The 24,915-nt window shown below is 40.7% G+C and overlaps 2 protein-coding genes across 4 annotated transcripts in view; both read left to right on the top strand.

Moving 5' to 3' along the window:
• samd4a (sterile alpha motif domain containing 4A) overlaps positions 1–10,128 on the top strand; it is a 50,866-nt gene extending 40,738 nt beyond the window's left edge. Inside the window, 2 exon segments of the mRNA XM_069165794.1 lie at positions 94–177; positions 2,956–10,128. Of these exon segments, the coding sequence (XP_069021895.1) occupies positions 94–177; positions 2,956–2,984 (113 nt within the window). The 3' untranslated portion in view covers positions 2,985–10,128.
• A 2,747-nt stretch (positions 10,129–12,875) lies between these two features.
• pacsin3 (protein kinase C and casein kinase substrate in neurons 3) overlaps positions 12,876–24,915 on the top strand; it is a 31,871-nt gene continuing 19,831 nt past the window's right edge. Inside the window, exons 1-2 of one of the 3 annotated variants that reach the window (XM_069165623.1) lie at positions 12,876–13,366; positions 16,678–16,746. The gene's annotated coding sequence lies outside the window, so the exon portion shown is untranslated. The remainder of the gene's footprint in view (positions 13,367–16,677; positions 16,747–24,915) is intronic. The other 2 variants (XM_069165621.1, XM_069165622.1) reach the window with 2 other exon arrangements.

Raw genomic sequence — 24,915 nt, 5'->3', positions numbered from 1 at the left:
ATTGTTGGTATCATCTGATTATCAAGGCATCTCCCTCTGATTGATTTACAGCTGATATGAGTTTGCATTTGTGTTTTCTGTGTCGCCGAGCAGATCTTCAGTTACCGGCGACGGAGCCGGACATCAACAATCGCCTCGAGTCTCTGTGTCTGAGTATGACGGAGCACGCCTTGGGAGGTACGTCTTCACACTGTCAATGAAATATCGGCTGAGACTGTTTGATTTAAAAAAAAAAAAAAAAAAAAAATTTAAACTGTTTGTTTGTCTGTTTGATTTCCTTGGAGGCCAAGAACGATAAACAAAAACAAATTTTTAACTCTTGAGATCAGAACTTCCCAAATTATTGTGATTTAAAAAAAAAAATATATATAAACTAACATAAATATAAAGTGAAATAACACGGGGAACAAAAATCCCCCAAAAATACGAGGAATAAAACGTACTTTATTTTGTGTCATTTTCTACATTTTAAGACAAAAACCAACATGACATCGGTTCAATGAAAAGTTTTGAGTTTTGATGCTCGTTGTGTCCAGAGATTTGACGCGTCAGCATTTCTTTAGGCTCCGTCCACAGCAACAGTCGGTGTCTGCGAGTGCTCTGTGGTTGCTATGGCGACCGGGAAACCAGTTTAAGCCTTCGGCGTGACCGGCTTGTCTCGACAGACTTTTATGATTTATTCAGTTCGATGTTTATTTAGCCACTTTGATGTGTTTGAAAATGTAATAAAATGAAAAAAAGCGTTAATGTGTTGTCGCAATCGAATATCGAGCTCGTAAGATTTTTATCACTTTACCGCTTTGAGTTGTTGTTGATAAAGACTGCAGCATCCAGAAACCTGTCGAGTTGTTACACTTATTTTTATTGTTTTTTTTGGTTTGTTTTTCATGAATAAGATCTTTGCGATTCCCAGTTTGGTGTTGTATTTGAACACGTAAACAGGACCGTTGTGTTCTTGCTTCAGTTCCTCGTAATGTTTAAAGCCAAAAGAAAAAACTCAGAATTGTTCCAAACGTCGGACGGTCAGTGAGTCACGTTTTGGCTCGGGTCACTTTGGTTGATCTTCACGCTTGATTTTAAAAGCTGACCGGCTCGTTTCCAACACTTTTAAGAGTCTGGAGACTTCGACCCATCGATACCTTCAGACTTGTTGGAGCCCTAATGAGTTTTTTTTTTTTTGTGTTTGATTTTATTGGTCCCGTCTCGCCAAGCAGGTCCAAAACTCTCCAAGTTTTTAAAATCTGACTCTGGCAACGGTTGGAGGCGAAAATCAGCTCTAAGTGGGAAATAAAATGTGAAGAGCGTGAGGAGAGAAGTTGGTTTTAGCAAATATAGTTTACATCATGGTGACCTGCTGTTCAACTTCAGTTGGAGGAATACATCATATTTAAAACGGGACCGAGTCGCTCAGCCGTGTTATCTCGTACATGGAGAGTCTGAACAGCTTTTTGTCGGGTTTATTGTGACATTATGAAAGAGACTTCACAATTTAAAAGTCTTTTTTTGTTGTTTTTCAATTCAATTGGTCTCAAACATAGACTGTATATAAAAGTGTTCGCAGCTTCCGGGTCTGAAAAAATTAGGCCGATGCTGAAGTGCCCTTAAACTGCAATACCACCGAGTGCCACTAGAGGTCGGCTCCAAAAAGCTTCCGGCTCCATAGACTCCCATTCAACTTCTCTCATGAAAATCAAAGTCAATAAATTCTCTCTATCAGTTATCTCGGTGTCGTTAGCTGAAGTTGCTCCTTCTTATTAGTTTTCTGGAGGTCCATCTGAAAATAATCCCTCATTCATTAGAAAATAAGATTCAAGAAGACCTGTTTTTGTGTGGGCGTGTCTGTTTGATTGACAGGCCTGTGTGGTTGCGGCTATGCTGATTGATACGGGACCGTCGACTGGAGGAGATACAAGCGTTGTTCTGTTGTCGGATGACAAACTGTCCAAAAAAACGACTTGTGAGAAGAAAAAATTCTCCAGCACCTAAAACGAGCTCTTAAATGTGCCGTCGTTAAACTGACGTGGTCTCGTCGGAGTCGGTCGGTCGGTCGGTCGGTGACTTCGGTTCTGATCGAATATTCCCATGTGCGGTGAATTTGAGTCTCATTTAAACTCAACTGCCTTCATCCCAAAACTGAGCTGATGTGGAGACAGTGGGCCTCAGTGCTTCACCGGACAAGTGTTGCTTTATGAGTGTGTGTTTTTAGGTGGAGAGCAGGACGAAGGAGCCGTATTCACCCCCCCTATACCCCCCCCCCAAAAAAAAACCTTCCCTCTTAATCAGTTATTTTTGCCTTTTTTTCACACACAAACATCCACTCCCAGCGACGGGAAACGACCCAAAACACGACGTTTTCACGGGTTGCTTTGCGGTGGAAAACTAACCGGCTCTTTCAGTGTCTGGATTTTTTTTTTTTAGGCGTTTCCCTCCTCGGCCACGCCTTAGCCAGCAGCTGTCGGACGGTTTGTTTGTTCTCCGAGCGGCTCCATCGATGTTTTGACAGATGTGTTGTTCTCTCACCACGACACCGAGGGGCCCCGCGGGCCCCCCACCCTCCCTCCCCCTCGCTGAAGTCAGATCACGAGTTGCACTTCGAATGAGGCGAAGTTTAATAATTCATAGTTACAAACACAACGAGCATCGTGAAGGGACACGTTCAGGAATACTTTTAATACGTATAAGAAGTCAAATTAACGAGAACTGGGGCTTAAATTTGTCTGATATTTTTATGGAAAATTGTTTATTATTCCAGTATTTTCGTGAACAATGTTATGGCACACCCCTAATCAGCACCGGGTAAATCTGATATGCGTTTGGCTCACAGTTGTACAAATAGGTTGCAGAAATGCTTTTCTTTTTTTTTTATACCAGCTTGTTTATATTTAAAGGAAAGTTGAAGTCCCAGCATGCACTGGGAACCCCACTAACTGTGGACGCCGTCTCTTCTCTCCTCAGACGGTGTCGACCGCACATCGACGATATGAAATGAGGACCTGAGTGAGAGCAGCGGTGCCGGCGCGGGTTCACGAGGATCTCTCACGACAAGTCGCCTCGAGGTCACCAGCCCTCCCGTCCCCTCACCCACGTAGCCGACGGTAGAGCTCAACCAAAGGAACTGGGGGAGGGGGGGCGGGATCCAAGAAACACAAGAGAGCCGACCGACCCGAGAGGCGAACGCAAGCTACTGCCGTCCGGGGGGGGGAGGGGGAAACACACACACACAAAAACACACTTCCTGCTCCGCCAGCCCGCCCACGGGTCACTTGCGTCTGGGTGAGGCAAGAGAAAAGCACCGAACACGACCTGGACAGTGTGTGAACAGCGCCCCCTCAGGGGGGAAGGCCAGAAGCGGGACTGCAGTCCAGAAAGGGAGACGGCGACTTGTGGAATTATGGGGGGGGCTCAGCGAGGCGTTCCCTTCCCCACGACACCGTCTCGTCCCCACGACACCGTCTCGTCCCCACGATGACACCGTCTCGTCCCCACGGCACCGTCTGGTCCCCACGATGACACCGTCTGGTCCCCACGACACCGTCTCGTCCCCACGATGACACCGTCTGGTCCCCACGACACCGTCTCGTCTCCACGACGACACCGTCTGGTCCCGTCGACCGCAGCTCGTAGGCACCTTTCAAAAATCCATAACAGTACCTCAGACCCACGAAACGAGACGAGACGAGCGGCGCCGACGAGGACACAGAACGGAAGACTTGGGGGGGATTTCCTGGACCCGCTCTCAGAGAGGACTGAGCGTCCAGAAGCGTCGGGCTGGGCCCCTCTTGTTCAGTATTGGGTGGCAAAACAAAAAAACCCACAAAAAAAAACAAAAAACATTTATTTGTATTGTATGTATTTATTGTTTACATAACGATGCTACTTTCAGAGGGTACAGAAAACGTGTATGAATTTCAGGTATGACTTGGTTAAATGCTCTCGTGAAGCCTCGGCCGTCTACGAGCTTTACGCGCGCCCCTCTCCCCCCCTCCCCAACCCCACCTCCAAAAAAAACCCTAAAAAAACAAGTAGCAATCACACTAGTTTACAACTAACGTGCTCATTCTTTATTTTTTTTTTTATTTTTTTTGCCGCCAACGACGAGGTCGCGTTGGCTCGAAGGGAGAGCGAGGAAGACGAGAGAGGGAGCGAGAGAGAGAGGTAGAGGAGATGGATAAGAGACGAAGGTGAAGAAAGACGCAGAAAGTTAGGAGGAGGAAGACTCGAGGTGCGAAGGGATGCTGGGAAAAAGGGAAGTTCAGAAAGGAGGGAGACGTCAGAGGCGGGACCTTTGATTGGCCGAAGACGACGGAGGGAGACACGATGTCACATCTGTTTGTGAGTCCGAGGAGGAAGTTCAGCAATGTACTGTACGAACTCTCCATGCATTGAAAAGGCAGGGTTGTTTTATATATAAAACATATATAAATGGGAGATTATCACAGCAGGTGGGATCTGTCTGCATGTTCCAGTTATTATTATTATTTTTTTATATATATATAAAGCAGGGTGAGATGCTGACGCTGCATGTTATCAGCTGATTTAACTTTCTAGGGAGGAATTGTGAAATGTGGCGTGGGACGAGACGGCAGCGCACGCAAAGAGGTGGTTTTCCACTTTTAGACCGGGGTTGCTCGGAGAGATTGCGACATCGGAGAGAAAACACACACACACACACACACACACACACACACACACACACACACACACACTGTCAATCCATGAAGGGTAGCTTTTCCCAGAGATTGTCTCATTAGTGCTTTACCTCCACCTGCTGGCCGAACGCCGTCACGGCGTCTGAAGACACAGCATGGAATTTATATTTTATTTTATTTTGAAAATCCTGACTCTCATGGTTGTTCTGTGTCTTAATATTTATCCTCAGATGTTTTGTGTCTGGACTTTCTAAGAGTAGGTTTATATTGAAACTAATCCCCCTACCCCCCTCCGCCTCCCCCACACCCTCACACCTCTGTGCTGAACCGTCGTCGAGGGTTACAGCGATCGTTATTGTTTAGTTTTCTACGAACTTCCTTCGTATCCTGCACTTGATATGATAATGTGATACACTAAAAAAAAAAAAAAAAATGTTTTCGAGGTTCGAGTGGCGACGGAGTCAAACGGAGCAGATTGAAGCGACGAGAGTGACGCTCGCTCCCGAGCGGTAGAACAAACAGCTGAGACGAAGCGCTCCTGAACGCCTCTCGTCAAAAATGATTTCTGTTTCGTCTGAAGGTGGACGTTAAGAGTTTGAAAATACTCTCCGATCTCACGTCAGCCAGACGCACACTTTAAAGGACCATACCGGAGTTTGTGCATGTTTTAACGTCCAACCCTCCAGATAAAAACATTCGTTTTACCGTCAATTAATGAACTCGTTGGTGTCGACGCTTCTCTTAGAAAATCAATTCATCACAGAAAAGTAAATGTAGACACCAAGTCTGTCCCTTTTCTTTTTTTTCTCTATTCTCTATTTTAGTATCTAAAAGTAGCTCAATATGACGTCTTCAGTTTGTTTGTTTGGTCTAAATGGTCTGAAAAATGAAGTCCAGTTTATACTATATTGCACCATTCAGACACAAGGAAATTCAAAAGGGCTTTACGAGGCGTTAAAGGACATTTACAAAACATTAGAAGTTGCATTTAAAAGACGATAAAATCAGATGCAAGCAAATAAATAGTTTGAGTTTGAAAAGGTGTCTTGTTTCAACCCCTGATTGAAGTGAGCGGACTCTTCGAGCAGGTTTTCAGGAAGTTTGTTCCACAGGTGGAGAAAGTAGAAACTAAAAAGCTGCTTCGCCTTCAGAGAGCCAGAACAAGCAGACGTTTGGCACTTTAGTTTGAAAAATGACCGAATGAAGGAATCGATTCATTTAATCAACGAACATGTTGCTACAGCTTCGATCGAGGCTTTTTGTTTTCTTTTTTTCTTTTTCTTTTTAAGATCTGCACCTATAAAATGAATTTCCAAACGATCATAGTCTGAACAAAAGGCGTGAATTTTGCTGGGGTGAAGCTTCAGATCTCGACCACCTCGTTTAACGTCTAAAACCTCTTCACAGGTTTAAGAAAACAGAAAAACACTACAGAACTCTTGAAAAATAAGCTGCGGTGATGCGTTCAATGACCCATTTTATAAAGACAAAAAAACATGCATAAATCCTGTTGTGGTCGTTTATTCCGGTTTTGATGAGGCTGTCGTCTGGAGAACCGAACGGCCATCCTGATTGGCTGATTCTGATGGTGGCTCGTGACTGTGAACACACACAACATCGCAGATAATGTGTGTACAGAACGAAGATTTCCACCAAAGCGTGAACAGGGAAACCCGACGTTACACCTTTGACGTCTTTTTTCTCTTTTTTTAAAAAATTATTTTTCTGAATCGCCGTCAGGATCTCATCGTGTTCACGCTCGTTCGGTGTCACTGCCAAATGATTCAAGGACTTAAAAGTAGAAAAAAAACACTTATTTATTCTTTTGGTTTCTTTTTCATAATGTTTGCTGAGGTGATGCCGATCGTTTTAGGTGTATTATTATTTAAAGTACCGTATGTATTAACAATGTTATGGCTGGTGACCATACGTACATCTCAAATATTAACATAGTTATTGTTGACTGACTGTTTTTTGTTTTTTTGTTGTTTTTAACTTGTTTTTGTTGCTGTCGTTGAACTATAACCACGTTTTTGTAATCTGTCGGTGTCACTTTGAGATTTCTCTTCTTTTTTTTCTTTTTTTTTTTAAAGCTGAGAGCAAGAAGCCGGTCCGTCACAGATTCATGGATTCATGTCCAAAATTCACACAATGTGTCGTCAGAGAGTAAAAACGGCGATGTTGTTGTTGTTGATGTTGTTGTTGTCTGTGGGAGGACAGGAAGTAGACAGGTCCCTTCTGGACTTTAGATTAAGATTAAGGATTTGAGATCTGGAGTCTGAACTTGGTGCTGTGGGTTGATTACCGCCGAACTCTCTGGTCCTGTTTGGGAGAGGTTAACAGGTTTCTGCGTATGTTGCTTTAAAGGATTAAGACTGCCGCTATTCTATATTTCTTCTTATCGTAAATAAATCCCACGAAAAGACCAGATCCAACAATGTGCGGACGATGCGGAAGGAAAAAAAAGTACGATACTTTTGTCCAAATACCTCAAAATCGATTTTGCAGTGATATTGGAGCTGTCAGAAAATGTTTACACAATATTATTATTGATAAATAGTCATCAGTAATTTGGATATATATATACATATATATATATATATGGCGAAATGGGTAAAGGCAAAACGTCGGAACGGCTGAAGCAGTCTGGGAAGTTCCGAAAATGACCCGTCACGTGGCTTTAAAAGACAATTTATGCCAACGGAAAACGACGGAATAAGATATACGAGGATTTAATACGCGCACAATATCATGTATTTGTCTTTTCATGGGGTTTGTTTCTATTAAGAAAAGTTATTTAACTCGCAGTCAGTTATGTCATCAAAGGGATTATTGAAACTAGTATTTTTATATACTTTCATGCCGCTGTGACATTTTATTTAATTTTTTTTAAGTTACAAAGGTGTTGATGAAAATTTCAGGAGATTTATTTCAGTTTATATAAAAATTCTTCTTTGTACTGCATTTTACAATCCTGTTTCCGAAGTAGTTGGGACGCTGTGTAAAAATGTGATCGCGCAAATAGTGCAGCAATCTAAAAGGAAGGTTCCTCAACGTAAAAGTGCAAAGAATTTGGGGATTTCATCGCCTACGGTACTAAAAAAAATTATTGCAAGGGGACAAGGCTGAATACCGATACTGGATGGCCGTGATCATCGGGCCCACCGGTGGCACTGCATTAAAAACAGACGATTCTGTTGTGGAAATCACCGCACGGGCTCAGAAACACTTCCAAAACTCTTTATCTGAGGTTAGATCGGATTAAAACTCGGCCACGCAAAGAAGAAACCATTAATGAACACGATCCAGAAACACGACTGCCTTCTGAAAAACTGTCCTGTGGTCTGATTTAAAAACTCCTTATGGAAATCAGGGACGCCGTGTTGTCGGGCTAAAAAGGAGGGGGACCAACCTCTCCTTACGCGACCTGCAAAATCATCGCATTCTGGTTTTAATTCACATTGTTACGCAGCGTCCCAACATTTTTGGAAACGGGGGTTTGTATAAAAACACTGACGGCATTTAAATAAGTTCGTGTGGTTCTTGTCGGTGACGTTACAGTAAAAGTTACACGACTTTGTATTCAGAGCGCAAAAAACGGCCTCCGGTTTCTGCTCGCGACGACGCCGACGTCCGAGTCGTCGCGCATCTCGTCAAAAACCAAACGCTCTTTTGATTTCAATTTTTTTTTTCTTCTCTAAATGCATATCAGCTGTGCGTGCGTCCAGGAGGGTTTCTAACGCTGCGCACACGGCAGTATTAACAGTTCGATAACGCCTTGATATTCCAAAAACAAAAACATTTAATGTACTTTTTAAGTCGAGACATATATGCTGTTTTGTATCTTTTATTTTTTTTGTCATAGATTCTGCAGTTTAGTCAGTTTATGTCAATATGGGATGCCAAGACTTTTTGTTGTTGTTGTTGTTGCTTGTTTTTTTTTTTTTTTTTTTTTGTAAATTCAGCAGCATCCATTCTGTAACAAAGTGTTACCGCTTGACTGTGCTCCTTTTACTTCATGTAGTTTTATTTTATCAAAGAGCCGATGTCCTGTATTGACTGCAGGCTTACGTATATATTTGACAAAAGAATATTGTATGTTTAATAATAAAAAAAAAACACAAAAAAGGACAAAAAATCTAGAAAATGCAGAAAAAAGAAAAAAAGGAAAAAGAATTCGGAGGGGTGGGGGGGAAAGTGTAATTTATATTTTAAAAACTGCATGCACAAGGCTGGGAAAGTCATATTTAGAATAACAAATGGCAGTGCCTTTTTTTTTTGTTCTTTGTTTGTTTCTTGTTTTTTTTTTTTTGTACTCGAGACATTTTACCCCAAATGGTTTTTATATGGACTTTAAAAACTGTAATGTTGCCGGATGAAAACAGCGGTCGGGGTCACGTTCACGCTGCAGACGCTCCAACACTACAATACCTGTCATGTATGATCCATGCTTTTAAAATGCAGATAGAGTACAGGTGGGGAGGGAGGAGGGGGGGGGTAATTAATTAATCAGCCAGTTTTATATCATATACATGCTGGTTTTGTGTCTTTATCCACAGAACTGTGTCCAAAAACAAATAAAGGATCATTGGTTGTCCCCACACTGATAGTTCAGTCCTTGTCTGGACCAATCAGAAACAAGCGCTGATTCTTTTTTATTTTTTTTATTTTACAACTTACCAAACTTTTAAGAATGCAGAACAGAAGAACAGATTCTTTTCTTGATCGACTGATTCATTTTTGGCCTTTAAGAGGTCAGAAAATGGCAACAAAACAATCCATCGCAGTTTCCCAGAGCTCATGATTTGCTTCTTTCTTTTTTTTCTGACCAACAACCAAAGAATTTCTGTTCACTTTTAAAGAAAAGACAAACATTTGAAACGAACAACAAGAAGCGCATCGGGACCGACAAACTCACGAGCGTTCAAATGTTTGCAGCGCCACCTTTTGGCTACATGGTGTAATATTAAAATTGCCTCGGATTAACACGCTGCAGTAGATTTTGGAGCCCATACCGACTTCATAAAGAGGATCGATCGTGATCGTGGACAGCCTGTTTTATATTCAGTCACAACAACGAGGTCACCTCATCAATAAAACTGTGTCTCTGTTCATTTGATGCAGTTGTTTAATGTAATAAATTCTATTCCATAGAATAAAATCCAGTCGGTGTGATGGAGTCTGACACACTGGTTTTAAATTAGGAGACCAAAAACCAGCTCCTCAACTGTCACCGAAATCCAGCAAGAAAAGTTTCACCTGCCGTCCTCCTCAAATTCATTACGGAGGCAAATCTAGAATCTCTCAACCAGATTAAAGTCATGTCTTCATCTTTATGCCAGATTATGACGTACGTCAACGTGACGCAGCGTGAGCGTGACCTCGCCCGTCTGCCCCTCTTCCTGCCCTCTGTAGGTACCTTCTTAATGCTGATATGAAGTTTTAATTCTGGTCTGTATAAAAAAAAAAAAAAAGAAAAGAAGAATGACTGAATGGCCACGTGGATGTTTTGCGTGCGTGCGAAAGTGTTTTTGTTTTTTTTCCTCGATGTGTCTCGCTGTACTTTTGTCGCGACGTACCAGAATGCTGTGACTTGGCATGCCCCGTTATACATAAAGAACAAAAACAAAAACAAAAAGTCGTAACTTCTCCCGAGTGTGTCTGAGTCTGTGATTTGGTCTCGACGGTTTAAAATAAGGGAGAAAAAAGAAAAAGTCCCTGAAAGTTTTTAATCTACTTTTTCTTTTATAACTAAAATGTTGTTCCTGAGTTAAGATGGGAGAAGAAGTGCATGTTGGGAAAAAAAATTTTTTTTACTTTAACGTCATAATTTCACACCAGAAGAAGCGAAGTTATGTCAATAATTGCGTAAATGAATCGTGGAAAATTCACGTAGGAAGCAATAAATTGGCAGATAATTTAAAGAGATTATTAAATTTAAGAAAAATATTTACTTTTACTTTTAAGTCCCCTATTTCAACAATAATTTACGATATTATCCTTTATTATCTGTTCATACAGCAGCTTACAATGACATCATAGTGTTAAAAAAACAACACTTTAAATCCGTACACTTTATTAAAAATGCTAAATTGGGGAACTTAGAATGTCTTTATTTTATTTCATGCCATAATGTATTTAATTGTAATACATTTTTAGTTTAGACTTTAACGTTTTAATCTTATAAACTAAACATAAACTTTTATAGGATTTAAAAAAAAAAATGTTTAGCTCCTGTTTGCTAAAGCAACAATAATATCAGATATTCTGGATCAATACCAACATGTTTCATTTATTGATCCTAATCAGTCTGCAGATGCAAAAGTAGGAGACGATGATGTTGTTTTAACGGCCATCAGAGCATCACATTGTGAAGAACATCTGTATTGTGATTGGCTCTTTGTTTTTGATCTCCGGTCGTCACAATCAGGGATTAACAGGACGGCCATGAAAGATTTAGTTTTTTCAGAGCGACAGATTGAAGCCCAAAATCCAAAACCATCACGCGACCCAGTTTTTTTTTCAGCTCAGCCGGAAGGAGATCTTCTTCCTGCTCTTTGGAAGGTGGGACAGTCTGTCAGCATCATGTTATTATCTATATGTACATAGATATAGATATAGATATAGAGATATATATCTATGTCTACATAGATATCTATATATATATAGATCTATATAGATATCTATATAAATCTATATATATATATTTCCAACAAACATCAGAGAGACAAACATGTTTCGAAGAGTTTGGCAGGAAAAAAAATGACTTTTTTATTTATTAATTTTTAATCAAGTCTTTTTTTCTTGAATTAAAATAAAATCTGAATTTCACACAAGTCACTAATATTTTATCTTTCCTCCAGGTGATGTGAAGTTTCACAAAGTGTTGATATTTTTAAGACAAAATTTTCCTTTTTTAGTCTGGCTTTTAATCGAATTGAATAATAATTTTATGTATTTATTAAATTTTCTATTTACACATTTTTACCTCGTTTTATTTCTTGGTATATCTTTTATCATAGTTTTTATTTTTTTATTTCGCTGAAATTTTATTGATAGTTGTTTATTTTGATATTCTATTTAACTTTTAAGTAAATCTTATTGATTTATTTGAATATTTAATTTATGCCTTATGGTTTCATTACTTGGCTAAGTGTAGAATTGAAATAAGACTTCTTTGTAATAAAAACGTGATTTGACCCTTGACCTTACTTCAGATAAGAGCTTGCTGCTGCTTCACTGAACCGAATGTGTGTTTTTGTAATTCTACTTTTGTCCTGAGGGGGGCGCTGTTTGTAAAGAATACAGATTATTTCTCATGAATTCTAATTGTTCTTTAAAGTCTTTAAAAAAAAAACCTTTAATGTTTAACAAGACCAGATGAAATATGTTACAAAAAAAAAAAAAGGAAACTAATAAAAGTAATTTCCAGGCTGATCATTTTCTACATTATCATCCTCCATTTTTGTAACTGGGTTAACGCTGCCTTCAGGCACACTTCGAGAACTCAAACTTGTATTTTCTTTTTGATAATTTTAACTATTTGGAGGTAAAAGGAGATTATAAAGATTCTTTGTTTGTTTAAAAATTTACAAACTATTTTGTTGTATAAATCTACAACAAATTGGCTTGTAAAATACAATTATACTCAGTTATGAAATCAATGAATTTATAGATGTTTTATTCGTCCTGTTTTCTGTCAATCACATTTTTGTTGTATTTTTGTGTATTGACTGGGAACGTTTTTTTAAATTATAATAAAAACACATTTTATTCCTTTTTTAAAAAAAAAATCAAACATGAATCATTTTCACTCTGCTAAGTTTGGTTTTGAAGTAAAAGAGCATTTTATTTAATTTTAACATTTTACAAAGTAATTTATTATAGGCTGCATGTTAAGGGAATTTAACTTAAATGCAAGTCATAATACGAATACTAATTTTACTGTATGAGCTAATGATTCCGTTTATTTAAGAACTTGCTTGTAAAATAAATTTGTGTTTGTTTATTTTACTGTTGTTGTTGTCGGCCTGATTAATTTAACATGATTAACTCATTGTATTTCGTGTGTGTGTGCGCGTGCGTGCGTAATCAGCTGACTCATCACATAACCTTTTGACTGTCTGTTTCGCGTTTCCCCCCCCCCCCCACCCCCCCACCCCCACGGTCCGTGAAGGCATCATAAAGCCGGTGAAGGGTTAACGTCTGTAATAGGATGAATGGATATTGCGGTTGAAGCAGCATCTGATTACACGGAGACGCCAGTCGGCACCGGAGGGAGGAAGACGCGTCGCCTTCGAGCAGAAACAGCTCCGAGGAACTCTACATCTGGTTTTATTTAATACTTTTCCAACCGAACAGAGCAGGAAAATATAAATACAAAAACAATTTTTATTTAAAAAAATAATTTTTTTTAAAAAAAGCCTCTGACTTTGAGCTGCACGAGCGGCGGGGTCTCTGCCACCGCGCGGATGGCTGAGGGGGGCCGACGGGTCGCTGCGGAGTAAAAACTTACAAGATGTCGCAGTTCGCGGAGGCGTAAAAAGGACAAACTGCGGTGTTTGGAGACGAAGTATCGGTCTGCGGGCCTGAAGGGAGAAGAAGAAGAAGAAGGAGAAGGAGGAGAAGGAGAAGGAGAAAAGAAGGCGGCGGCGGCAGCAGCTCCCGCGAGGGTCTTGCTTGGTTTTGGTTTGTTCCTCCAGGTCGGAGCGGAACAGGTAAGCGACCTCACCTGTTTGTCTGCCGGCACATGTTGACACCAGGACGACTTCTAACTCTTTATGATGTGAAAACTGACGCATCAGCTGATTTTATTCAACCTGGAAATATTCCCGCGTGCGTTTCACACAGTATTTTTTTTTCGTCAGTACTTTTTTTGTTTTGTTTGTTTTTTAAATAATTTTCCGGCTTCAAAGATAAACCCCTCGACACGATTAGGTTAAAGAACAACGTTTTTTTTTAAAAGTCACTTATTATCAAAATAGTCTAAAACTACCTTTTTTTTTTAACAGTGAACCAAACCTCATTAACTTCCCAATTTTAAAGCTGCATTAAGTGATTTTTGACCAGCAGGGGGCAGAAAAACACCCAAACCAAACCTAACCAGGTCCCCGTTCTTCACGACTCCCGTGTAACCGACGCTCGACGGTAAATCTAGATTTCAGACACTTGTAAATCGTCACGATTGGGTGGAGCTTTCCACCCAAATGTGGTGCAAATCTTAAAGAACGCGAGTCGGAAAAGAATATCCGATGTTTTGGTGGAAATATGACGTTAATCTTTGTCTCGTGTATTAAGCCCACACAGTTTTGTTTTGTTTTCATCTTTGAGAAAGAAAACAAAATTCCTCTGGAGAAGATGCTTCACTGTAATATCTGTGATTATTAAAGCTAGCACAATATACTGTTTCCAGACGGCAACCAACCGTGAAGTTCACGTTTGTGAAGCCTCGAGTTCGCCGTTTTGGCCGTCGCCATCTTTGCTCGTTCGCAGCCAGAAGTGACCATATTTGGGCGAGCTGGGGGAGGAGCGAGTGGGGGATGTGACTCGATCTGATTGGAAACCCGAGGACACTATGCCCCGCCCACATGTAGTATAAACCTGACTGCACCACAGGCCTGTCAATCAAGCAGACGCCGCCAAATATACTGCTTTTTTTTTTAAGGCCAAATACGTCGGAGATTGTGGCCGTTCAACAATGACATCGTTCTTCATCGCGTACAAAATGTCATTGTTGTTGAATAAAATCACGAGTAGATTTTATATCAATTTGATTTTTATGACTTTTATTTTTGAAAAGGAGACTGTTTAGCTTTAAAATCAGTTTTAAAACCTAATAATAATCAATAATCACCTTAGCAGGGTTATTTTTCTGCTGTTAGTCGTTGAAGGTTTCATCCAGTTTGTGGTTTGTAAAAAAGCTTCACGATCCGGTCAAACCAGTGGAAATTCGTGGAAACATGAAATACGTCATCGCTCCACATTAAGTCCCGCCCCCGTCTGTCAGCGCTCCTCTGATTGGTCCACGTACCTGTGTCTTTAAATTTAAAAAAATAACTTCACAAAGTGATACCAGAAATAAATTTTAAAAAACGATGCGTTCAGGTTCATGCGAGGATGGGAGGATTATTCCTCCGTGCTGCTTTCCTTTTTATTTTTATCCACATGGAGCTCCCAGAGGGAGAAATGTTTTTTTTATGTCAGTGTTTTATTGTGTTATAATCTGTTTGTCAACACTACTTTTTATTATTTATTTCTATATATTAGTTTTTTAAGGATCTGGAGGGACATTTTCCACTTTAAAGGAGTCCGAAAAATAACCTGAAACATGAGAAAAACAGCAATTTGTATAATACTACTCTAAAAACTCTACATATTTAAATACAGGACATAAATCATAGTGTTGCGTTTAATTGACATCTTCAGTTATTTATATGGTTGTTGTTTTTTAAGCCAGAAAAAGTCGGCGTTTATTTGACGCTGCGATTTCCGCTTCATGTTTTGGCTTCACTAACCTCCTCGGTGTCGTGCAGCAGCGCCGACGTGATTCCTGCCGGATTTTTTTGTTTTGTTTGTTTGTGTCCCGAGGGAGGAGGGCGAGGCTCGACGAGCATTTGTCGTTCAGAAGTGAAACGGCCGCCGGCTCTCGAAGAAGCAGGCGGAGATCGAAGTTTATTTTCACAATAAGTTCATGATGTTTTTTTGTTTTATATTGCGTCATAACGACTCTTAAAAAAAACCAAGTTTGTGGAAACTAAAATGTCACTACTGAAATTAAAAAGACATGCATTTGAGATAAAAAATAAATAACAATCACCTATTTTGTTTGATTAATAAGGCTGAGTTACTTCCTGGTTGCATGACTGACAGACTGTCTTCACATCGAGGCCGAAAAATACAAAAGAAGTTACAAATTTCTTTAAATAAATAACAAAATTAATAACAAAATAAAAGTTGTGCTGCAGGAAGATGGTCAAAAGTTTTTTATTTCTTATCGTGGTTGAGCTCATGTCAATCAATTGATTATATTACATAAAAGTTATTGTCATACAAAGCTGCTATATTTATAAAGTCAGAGAAAAATTCATGGTTATTATTATCACTATTGAATGTGATATATTTTATGTGTTTCTGTAGAAACACTGATGTCAGAGTTGATGCTGATTTTGCTTCGTAAGATTTCTTATAAAAAACAATTTAAAGGAAAGTTTTTGCAAATAATATAAACATCTAATATATGATGGTGATTTTTTTTTAAATTTTTTGTTCCCTTTCATCCAGTTATCAGTTTTCCCTTTTTTAAACTACTGAGTTCAAATGAACTTGCAGACACTTGAAACGTAATCACAAGAAAACACAGACTAGATCTGGAATAAATTCATCATTAGAAGATTTAAATGCCTAAAAAAAAAAGATAAATCAAAACAAAGAAAAGTGAAATTAACTGACATAAATGAATTAAAAGCACAAATATGTAGCTTTTTTTTCTTAAAAATGGAAATATGTAAAAATAGTGTCCATTTTTTATTTGAATTTTTCAATTTTCATTCACTAAATATTTAAAAAAAAAAATCTTAAATGTGTTTAAAGGTAAACGAGGTTGAAAACCTTCAGGGATGCGAAGCAGCTTTGATTATTTGTGAACATTTAATAGTAAACTAGATCGCAGCTGAGGTCTTTATGAACCCTCCCGTCGTGACGCCCCGCCGGGTCGTTTTCAGAGACGTGACCTCTGACCTCTTCCTCTTCTCTCTCCGGAGCGTCCCGTGTGACATTTCACCGGGACGCCCAGAATGTGTCACCCCGCGGCCGATCCATATAACCGGCAAGCTCTTCACGCCGATCCGATCTAACCGCGCGGCCGATCCATATAACCGGCAAGCTCTTCACGCCGATCCGATCTAACCGCCCGGCCGCTCCGCTCACTAACAAAAAAAACCCTCTCTGTGTTTCCTCTTCTTTGCTCCTCGACGGATCTTCTTCGTCTCTCTCTGTCCGTCCGTCCGTCCGTCTCCTTCTGGTCTCTCAGGCCGGCGGAGACAAAAAAGGCTGTCTTCTGCGGGGACGTCTGTCCGTCTCTGTTTTCGTCTCTGATAAGGTAAGTTCTGCTTGTGCTCCTGTAACATTCAACATTTGGGATTCATACAGTTGATTTCTGTGTTTTGCGACTAACATTCAGTTTTTTGGGGGTTTGTTGTGATCAAAAATGTTTGATTTTTGTGTTGGATTTTCTGCTGTAATTTGCAGTTTTAAGTGATTTTTTTTTTTTTTTTTTTTTTTGTGGTAAAATTGTTGAAATCAGAAAAAAACTGCAAGTCAAGGAAGAAAAAATTTGGAATTTCTTTTTCTTTCCGTTCTTTTTTTTCTTCTAGATTTTATGAGAAACTTCGAATAATTTTTTTGTGTTTTTTTTGTTTAGGTTAGCGAGGATCAGCAAAGTAAGAATTCCACTGTATGGTTTAATTGCCTTTTTATTCTGGGCATATAACAGTAAAAAAAGCATTTTTTTAAAGCCTCTGATAATAATCATGCTGCACAACATAGAAATATTTCAGATATCTTTTTTTGTTGTTTGTTAGTAAACCTTAAGAACTACAAAAAAAATGAAAGTGACGGAACAAACAACCTGTAGAATATAAACTCTAAATCTGCTGTCAAAATAAGAGCTTTACATATGTTTTACTTAATATTAATTCAACATATGCTGTTTGTACAAAAACAAAGTGCAGTCTCATACAACTTGAAGTGTGTATAAAACTAATTCAACACACAGTGTTCCTAATCCCAATGATAAAACCACATTTCCCACAATGCCCGTCACTTCTGCGGCGGCTTTCCAACTCTTAAATATGGAATTACTTTTGTTAATAAAGTGAGTGTTGTACTTTATGTCGAAATACTTTTTCAGCACAGTTTCTGTTGACGACTTTTTTGGCGAAAACAATCGACTCTAAAAAGCCGGAAGTTACGTCCAGTTTTACATACAGTCTATCGTTCAGTATCAATATGTTATTACTCGCACAAAAGAAGCTGATTCAGCTGGTTTGGGTGGAGCTCTGTTATGTGAATATATGTCACTAAACATGAGGAGCAGACACCCCCCCAAAAACACATCTTTTTGAGGCTTATTTTGTAAGTAATAACGGGATTATTTTCAGATGGTCGTCCAGAAAACTAACAAGAAGGAGCGACTTTAGCTAAAAACACGGAGATAACTGATGGACAATTTTTATTGGCTTAGAATTTCACGAGAGAAGTTGAATGGGAGTCTATGGAACCTGGGGCTTTTTGGAGCCCACCTCTAGTGGCACTCGGTGGTATTGCAGTTTAAGGCGCTTCCCGTATCGCCCTATTTTTTCAGACCTGGAAGCTACGAACACTTTTAAATCCAGTCTGCGGTTCCACCGCTCGTCAGTACGTTGGTTGCTTTTCAACAGCAGCTCGCCAAATTGAATTTTAGTCTGCAGCCTGTTGACTTTAGTTGCGTGATGATGGGGGACTTTTTTTGTTTTTTCCTTTTGGCATTGTTACAGTTTTTTCTCTCTCTGTGTGTGTGTGTGTGTGTGTGTGTGTGTGTGTGTGTGTGTGTGTGTGTGTGTGTTTTAACACAGCAGTCGTGCTCAGTTACAATGAACCCAATTACACACCGTGGTCGGTTGGAAACAAGACCCGTAAAACAACTCGCCGACAAACTCGTCCAACAAATCACCCAAAGAATCAGTTTGTCAGTGTGAATGAATTTTTTTTTTTTATTTGGATGGATTTTTTTCTTCTTCCCCCTCTGCCGCTATTTAAAGCGACAGACAGTTGTTTATATGCCGCAGCGTGACGGAGGCCTCCGCAGTTCCCGTCCTGTTGTTTATTTCTGCCACCAGCAATCATTTTGAAATCATCGCGAGCACGGTTATCATTTTCCGTCTTCTTAAACAGTGAGTCTGTCATTTGAGCGGCTCTCTGCTACACAGCTGGATCCCTCAGACTCAGCCAGCTGTTGGCAGCAGCTGCAGCGCAGAAGACTCTTTTCTCTCTTTCTCTGTTTTTAGATGTTCGAAGCCTCCGCGGCCCTCAAACTGAATTTTTTTTTTAAATTTTTTTGCTGGAATGCAGACGAGCTTATTACGGACTTATTCTTGTGTGGGCATCCGCATGCTTTGTTGTGGGGACCCACACGGGACCCCGGCCCGGCCCCCCCCGGCCCGGCCCGACTGCAGGGAAACTGTTGGTTTACATTAATCAGCTTAATGGCCATGAGGTTTTTTTTTTTTTTTTTTTTTTCAGGGGAGATTATGAGGTCTGGACCTGCCTCTCCCTCCCGTCACTCCCTCAGCTCCTCCTCCTCCTCTTCCTCCTCCTCCTCCTCCTCACTAGCCTGACCCACTTCTCTATAAACCAGCAACCAGAAGCTCCTTCTGTCTCTCTTCCCATCAGCCACCTCTTCAGCAGGCCTCTATCAGGTCCACAGCTCTCCTGGTTTTGCCTCTGATCCTCTGTCAGGGATGTTTTTGGAAGAATAAATTCATCAACTGAGGCTCAAATAGTTTCATATATTTGCAGGGAAATTACTGAATCTGATTGTGTGTTTTTTTTTTTAATGTGTTTATTGTCATTTAACTGAGGAATTTATGTTGGGGTCAGTACTGGTGTTTTTCTGTGGTTGTCTGGGTTGCAGTTTTGCAGCTGTAAAGATCTTTTAAGAAAAATCTTCATGTGCAGTTTTTTTTCTATTTTGCTACCGATACATTTTTCTTCAACATTTAAAGGAATATTACGTTGAAAATCTGTGTTTTTGCGGCTCGAACGTTGAACCTTGGATTCAAACAAACTTCTCAAACTACAGCACGCACAAAGATGCACCCGTGTTCCCAAAAATGCTAATACATCACTACTTCTGAAGGAACTTCTATTACAGCATCTGAGTAGTATATTAAGTTATGTTTTTATAACGTGCAAAAAATGCACAGAATGAACAGAAAGAGGAGAAGCAGTTGGAGAAGTTTTCTGATGTGGTGTTTCGTTGTGATGTTTTTTTTGGCGTCCCGGTTGCTGTGAATTCTTCTCATTCTGTTCATGTTGACTGTTTCTGTTGTGATCAGCAGTCATTGTCCTCTCAACCAATCAGAAGTGAGCGATGTCTTCATCATTTTAAGCCGCGCTGGCAGCCGAGCTCTTCGGCCTGTTTGTCAAGCACTTTGGCTCAGACCGATTATATTATTTGAAATGTTTGATGGATTACCATGAAAATTGGTACAAATATCCAGAGTAACCAAAGGATGAATCGTGTCGTCTTTGGAGATCCTCTGACTTTTCCTCTAGCGCCACCATCGGGTCAAAATTTCAGTTTTCAGTTGTGTTTTGGGCTAATTAGCAAATGTTGGTAACTGAAACTTAAAATTCTTTAAAATTCAACTCATTTAGCATCAGTGTGTTCGTATTGTTGTAGCCATCTGGTCCAGGTCTATAAAGTGAAGCTGGTGCAGGAAGTGTCCTCCGGTGAGACCCGACCTTTCAAAGCTGCGTTTTTTTTGTTGCTTCGTTTTGGAATCCGCATCAGAAGCTTCTCGTCTTATTTCTCGGTTGTAAACGTCGCTCGGCTCGTCCCGACCTCCGTTTGTCGTCCCTCGTCTCGCCGCTCGTCCGTCGCAAGCTTCGCTCCTTGATCTCGTCTTTCGGTCATTCGCGGCTTCGTTCCGTCACCGTCGCTCTCTCTGAACGGGTCTTCCTGTTCTCCGCCGGTCGGGCCTGACGCTCCGCCGCCCTGTTGTGGATCAAAGGACCGACCTTTTACCTCTTGGATGCCTTCAGACGGTTAATGGACTTCATGGAAATGAAACCGGGCGAACATTTTAGCAACTGTGATGGGAAATCATTTAAAGTTACAAATTAGCAGAAGGCTGTAGCACTATTAGTTGAAGCACCTTAAGTTGCGGCTCAGTTCTAAGGTCGTGTGTACGGATCACCTCCCACGCATGATGATTTATCACTGGCATACATATTCCCCAGAAAACCCTAACCCTGGTTTAATGGTGCGTTCATGAGCAACAGGGGAGTTGGAAAGTTTTGATCTGGGAGTGGGACGATACACCTGTCGAACCGGGAAAGTAGCTTTACTTCACACGGCGGCGTTTGTGGTCTGAAAATAAGGTCAAATAGCCAGACTTGGTTAGCTTAGCGTCGCTAATTTTCCAGCTGTGTTTAACAACTGTCGATCAAGACATGAAGAAACGTGGTGAACAAATAACATCGACCTCCTGAGCTCCATCTTCGTCCCTGTGTTGGTTTTAATCGATGATTAAGACGTTGATTATTTTCCAACAGGAAATGGGATCCACCATGGGATCCTGGATTGAGTGTGTATTAATGTGTGTGTGTGTGTGTGTGTGTGTTATTGGAGGGTGTTTACTATCCCCCGGTCACCGATCATGAACCAGAGTTCAATCTCCTCAGTTTAAATCACACACACACACACACACACACACACCAAACGACGGGTGTTTCCCGGACTCGCCACACAAACATCATCCGACCATCTGTTCGCGCTCCGCTCACTGGTCCGTGATCACGGCGCGGATTTAAAGGGATTACAGTGAAAAATAATAAATTCACATCACGGAACGGTATTTTTTTATTCAGTATTTCATCACCGTTGTTTGTCGCAGTGAATGAAAGTAAAATACAGCAACCAGACAAGACGATGTATATATGAAAATATTTATCGTCTCCACAGAAGGTGTTGTAGGCGGGCCATCAATTGTGGTAATATGAGATGGCAGTATAAATGGAAATCAGGCTCCGGTATCGATTAATATGTTGATTATTTTCTTGAGTAGTCAATAATTGATTTGTCTGTAAAATATAAGAAAATAATGAAACATGTCTGTGACGGTTTCTGCGTGTTTTTATGCCTCGGAGCCGGAAACATCAGTTTTTTTTGGGTCGTTCGTTCGTCCTGATCTCGGTAACGCGATATCTCAAAAACCCCTCGAGGGAATTTGGTCAAAATTGGCAAAACCATTCACTTCATACCAAAGATAAGCTGAAGAGAGTTTGCTGGTCAAAGGTCAAAGGTCACTGTCACCCCAATTCGACTCATCCACGTGAACGTGATATCTCGGTAATCCCTCGATGGAATTTCCTCAAATGTGACACAGTCACTCCCTCGGCCTCACGTATGAACTGAATTAAAGGTCAAAGGTCAAAGTAACTGTGACCTCGCGTTCCCCTCAACCGGCCGTCCCGTTTGTTGTAAACGCGATATCTCTAGAACGCCTCGAGGGAATTTGTTCAAACTCAGCAAAAACATTCACTCGGGACCAAAGATGCAACTGATAAGAGTTTAGTGGTCAAAGGTCAAAGGTCACTGTCACCTCGCATCAATCCACGCTTGCGAAACGTGATATTTCAGGACTGCTCGGAGAGCATTTTTCTTCAAGCGGCGCTGGTTTTTGGGATTCGAACGTGATTCCCAGTGAGAGTAGTTTGTTGTGAAGTTGTTGTGCCGAGCGGTTGTTTTTCCTGAGAACGTTACAGGAGCTTTTTGTCAACTTTCATGTTCAACGCCTGCACGCCCTCCAGCAGGTAGAGAGATAATACAGGTGGAAGCAGACAAACCTACTTGTTTTCATAGAGCCGCACCCAGATACTCTGACACACACACACCATACTTCTATCTTTGCGAGCTCACTCTGACATAACGTACTCTCCATGCTTCTGACCTCAAACAGATTAAGGTGCACCTCTTCCGGCCAAAAACTAGACCGAAGAAATGCGTGCTGTTCGTTTCGTTTAAATCAAAATGGAAAGCTTTTACCTGTCGGTACGTGTTTGTTTCTATTTAAAAACGGGTGTCTGTACTTTGGTCCAACCATAAGCCGGTTGTTGGTTTTTTTTCAGTGGCGTTTTATTAGTTTTGAGTTAAAACTTCTACTACCACCTGGGAAAAAAAGTCTCAAAGCAAACAGATCCATGATCTGTGTTGCAATTTGAGAGTCGAGATATAATTGATCAGCTTTATAAACTCAGTGGCGAAGAAGCTTCAAGGTTGAACTGTTCATGTTCTTATCGTAGAAAATAGATCTATATTTAAGAGGCGAATCGCTGATTTATATTGAATGCTACAAGCTCATGTTTATCATTATTCGCAGGAGACTTGTATCGTGGTAAAGTCGGCCCGCTCTTTTCATGGCCTTGCTCCACCAGAATATTGATCACAACTTCAGTTTTCTTCACTGTGGTCTGAAACCAAGCGGCAACCAGCAGTGACGTCACCCGTCGGTTTGTTGAACGGCCGTTACGAAGCCTCCAGTTCGGATTCTGTCCGTCACCATCTTTGCTAGTTTGGAGCAGGAAGTGACCATATTTGGAGCTAGCGGTGGCTCTAACTTAATCCAATTGGAAACCTGATGATACTACGTCCCGCCCACCGATAGCTGAAACCTGACCGGACCACAGGCCTGTCAATCAAACAGACACGCCTCCAAAAACACGTCTTTTTTTTAGGCCAATTTCTCGAACTAATGACGGATTATTTTCAAATGGACCTCCAGGAGACTAATAAGAAGCAGCGACTTTAGCTAACAACACCATTAGGACGTGGAAAAAAATGTATGGACCCTTTATTTGATGAGAGAAGTTGAATGGGAGTCTGTGGAGCCGGAGCATTTTTGGAGGCAACCTCTAGTGGCACTCGGTGGTATTGCAGCTGAAGGCATCAGGCCTCATTCTTCAGACCAGGAAGCTACGAACACTTTTATACACAGTCTGGGTTCATCACTATTTGTCTGTTCTCTCGGAAGCCTTCTTCTCTTCGCTGCTCGTTTCTACAGCTCTTATAATTTCCTCCTTATTTTCCAGCGATTTTTGCAGAACCACTTGAATCCCTGATAATCTCTTGTTACCCGGTTTTACAGACTTTATTTCTTGGAAATGCCGTGTAAGCCAGTCTTTCCTTCTTAGCGTCCCTACGAGCTGTTGAAAGCGTTGTTGGTGAAACCTCTGAAGAAGCCAGTAATTAGCGCTCCACGGCCAAGTCGGTTTTCTCATACTCCCTCATGTTCCGGCACGCCGGTGGCGGATGCCTCCGCTAATGTCGGCATACTTACCACTCACCTCTGACACACTCACACACACACTCACTCACACACACACACACTCACTCACACACACACACTCACTCACTCACTCACTCTCGGTCGGCCCCCTGCTGCCTCCACCTGTGTGGAGAAGAACTTAGGCCGCCTGAAGTGGATTAACTTCCAGGTGTGATGTTGTGTGTCGCTGGACGTCAGCTTTCGACTATAATCTCGGAACGTCACCCGCCGCCTCCGACACCACACACACACACACACACACACACACACACACACACACACACACACCCAGACCCAGACAAACCTGAAAACTACAGCACACACTAAAGCTAATCCTTTTTTTTTTTAAATTTGTTCATTCAGGGCTCAGTGTTAGCACAAGTACGTGCACGCTTGCAGGACCGTCGGGCTTATTTACGCTCTCGCATTGTTCCCTGCAGATCTTCACCGAGGCTACCGTCGCATACGGCGTCTAATTTAGCACCAGTCGGTCTCTCCGGCGCTGATTTACTGCGAGTCGACTAGTTATTTACAGAGAGAAAACATTGTGGAGCTTGTGGGAGGAGGAAAAGAAGTCACCGGGAACATCTCACAGGCTTGTCAACCGGAGAGAGAAGCAGGATCTCACACAGAAACTATTCACACAGGAACAGAACCACCTTTAAGCTCTTTAAAGGCTCACTTGGTGTTTTTAACAATATAAATTGCAGATATTAGTCACATAGTTTAGATGTATACAGCAGTTTTATTCAATGTTTCCAAACATTGCCGCTGTATAAATATAAATAAATATAACTTTAACACTGATAACTTGGATTTTGTTCTCCAGTGCACTTTAGATTGATTCAAATTAGTGTCAAGCACTTGTTTTCTTGCATTTATGCTGATGCAATATCAAATAGAGGGTGTGGGCTTTTATTTTTTCAGCCTACAAAAGAATTGGGCTTTTATTTTGAAATGGGAAATTATGAAAGATGGGCTTTTATCTTTAATGTCTTTGTTTTTTTGTATTTTATCATATGTTAGTAAAACGCGTCTCTGATTTTTTTTTTTATCTGATCGCACTTTAATTTAATTGAAGTTCATTTCTGACATTTCCTTCTTCTGTTTTCACGCTCAAAGAAAAGAAGCTTTTTCAGGCAAAAGATTTTGTTCTTTAATTAACTCTTTAAGACCTTTGA

Source organism: Embiotoca jacksoni, unplaced genomic scaffold (assembly GCF_022577435.1).
Source record: "Embiotoca jacksoni isolate LCO1_2020_lvr unplaced genomic scaffold, fEmbJac1.0.p SCAF_35, whole genome shotgun sequence".
Taxonomy (NCBI): Eukaryota; Metazoa; Chordata; class Actinopteri; family Embiotocidae; genus Embiotoca; species Embiotoca jacksoni.
Note: the sequence above shows the minus strand (reverse complement) of the source record. Positions and strands in the feature narration are given on the sequence as shown.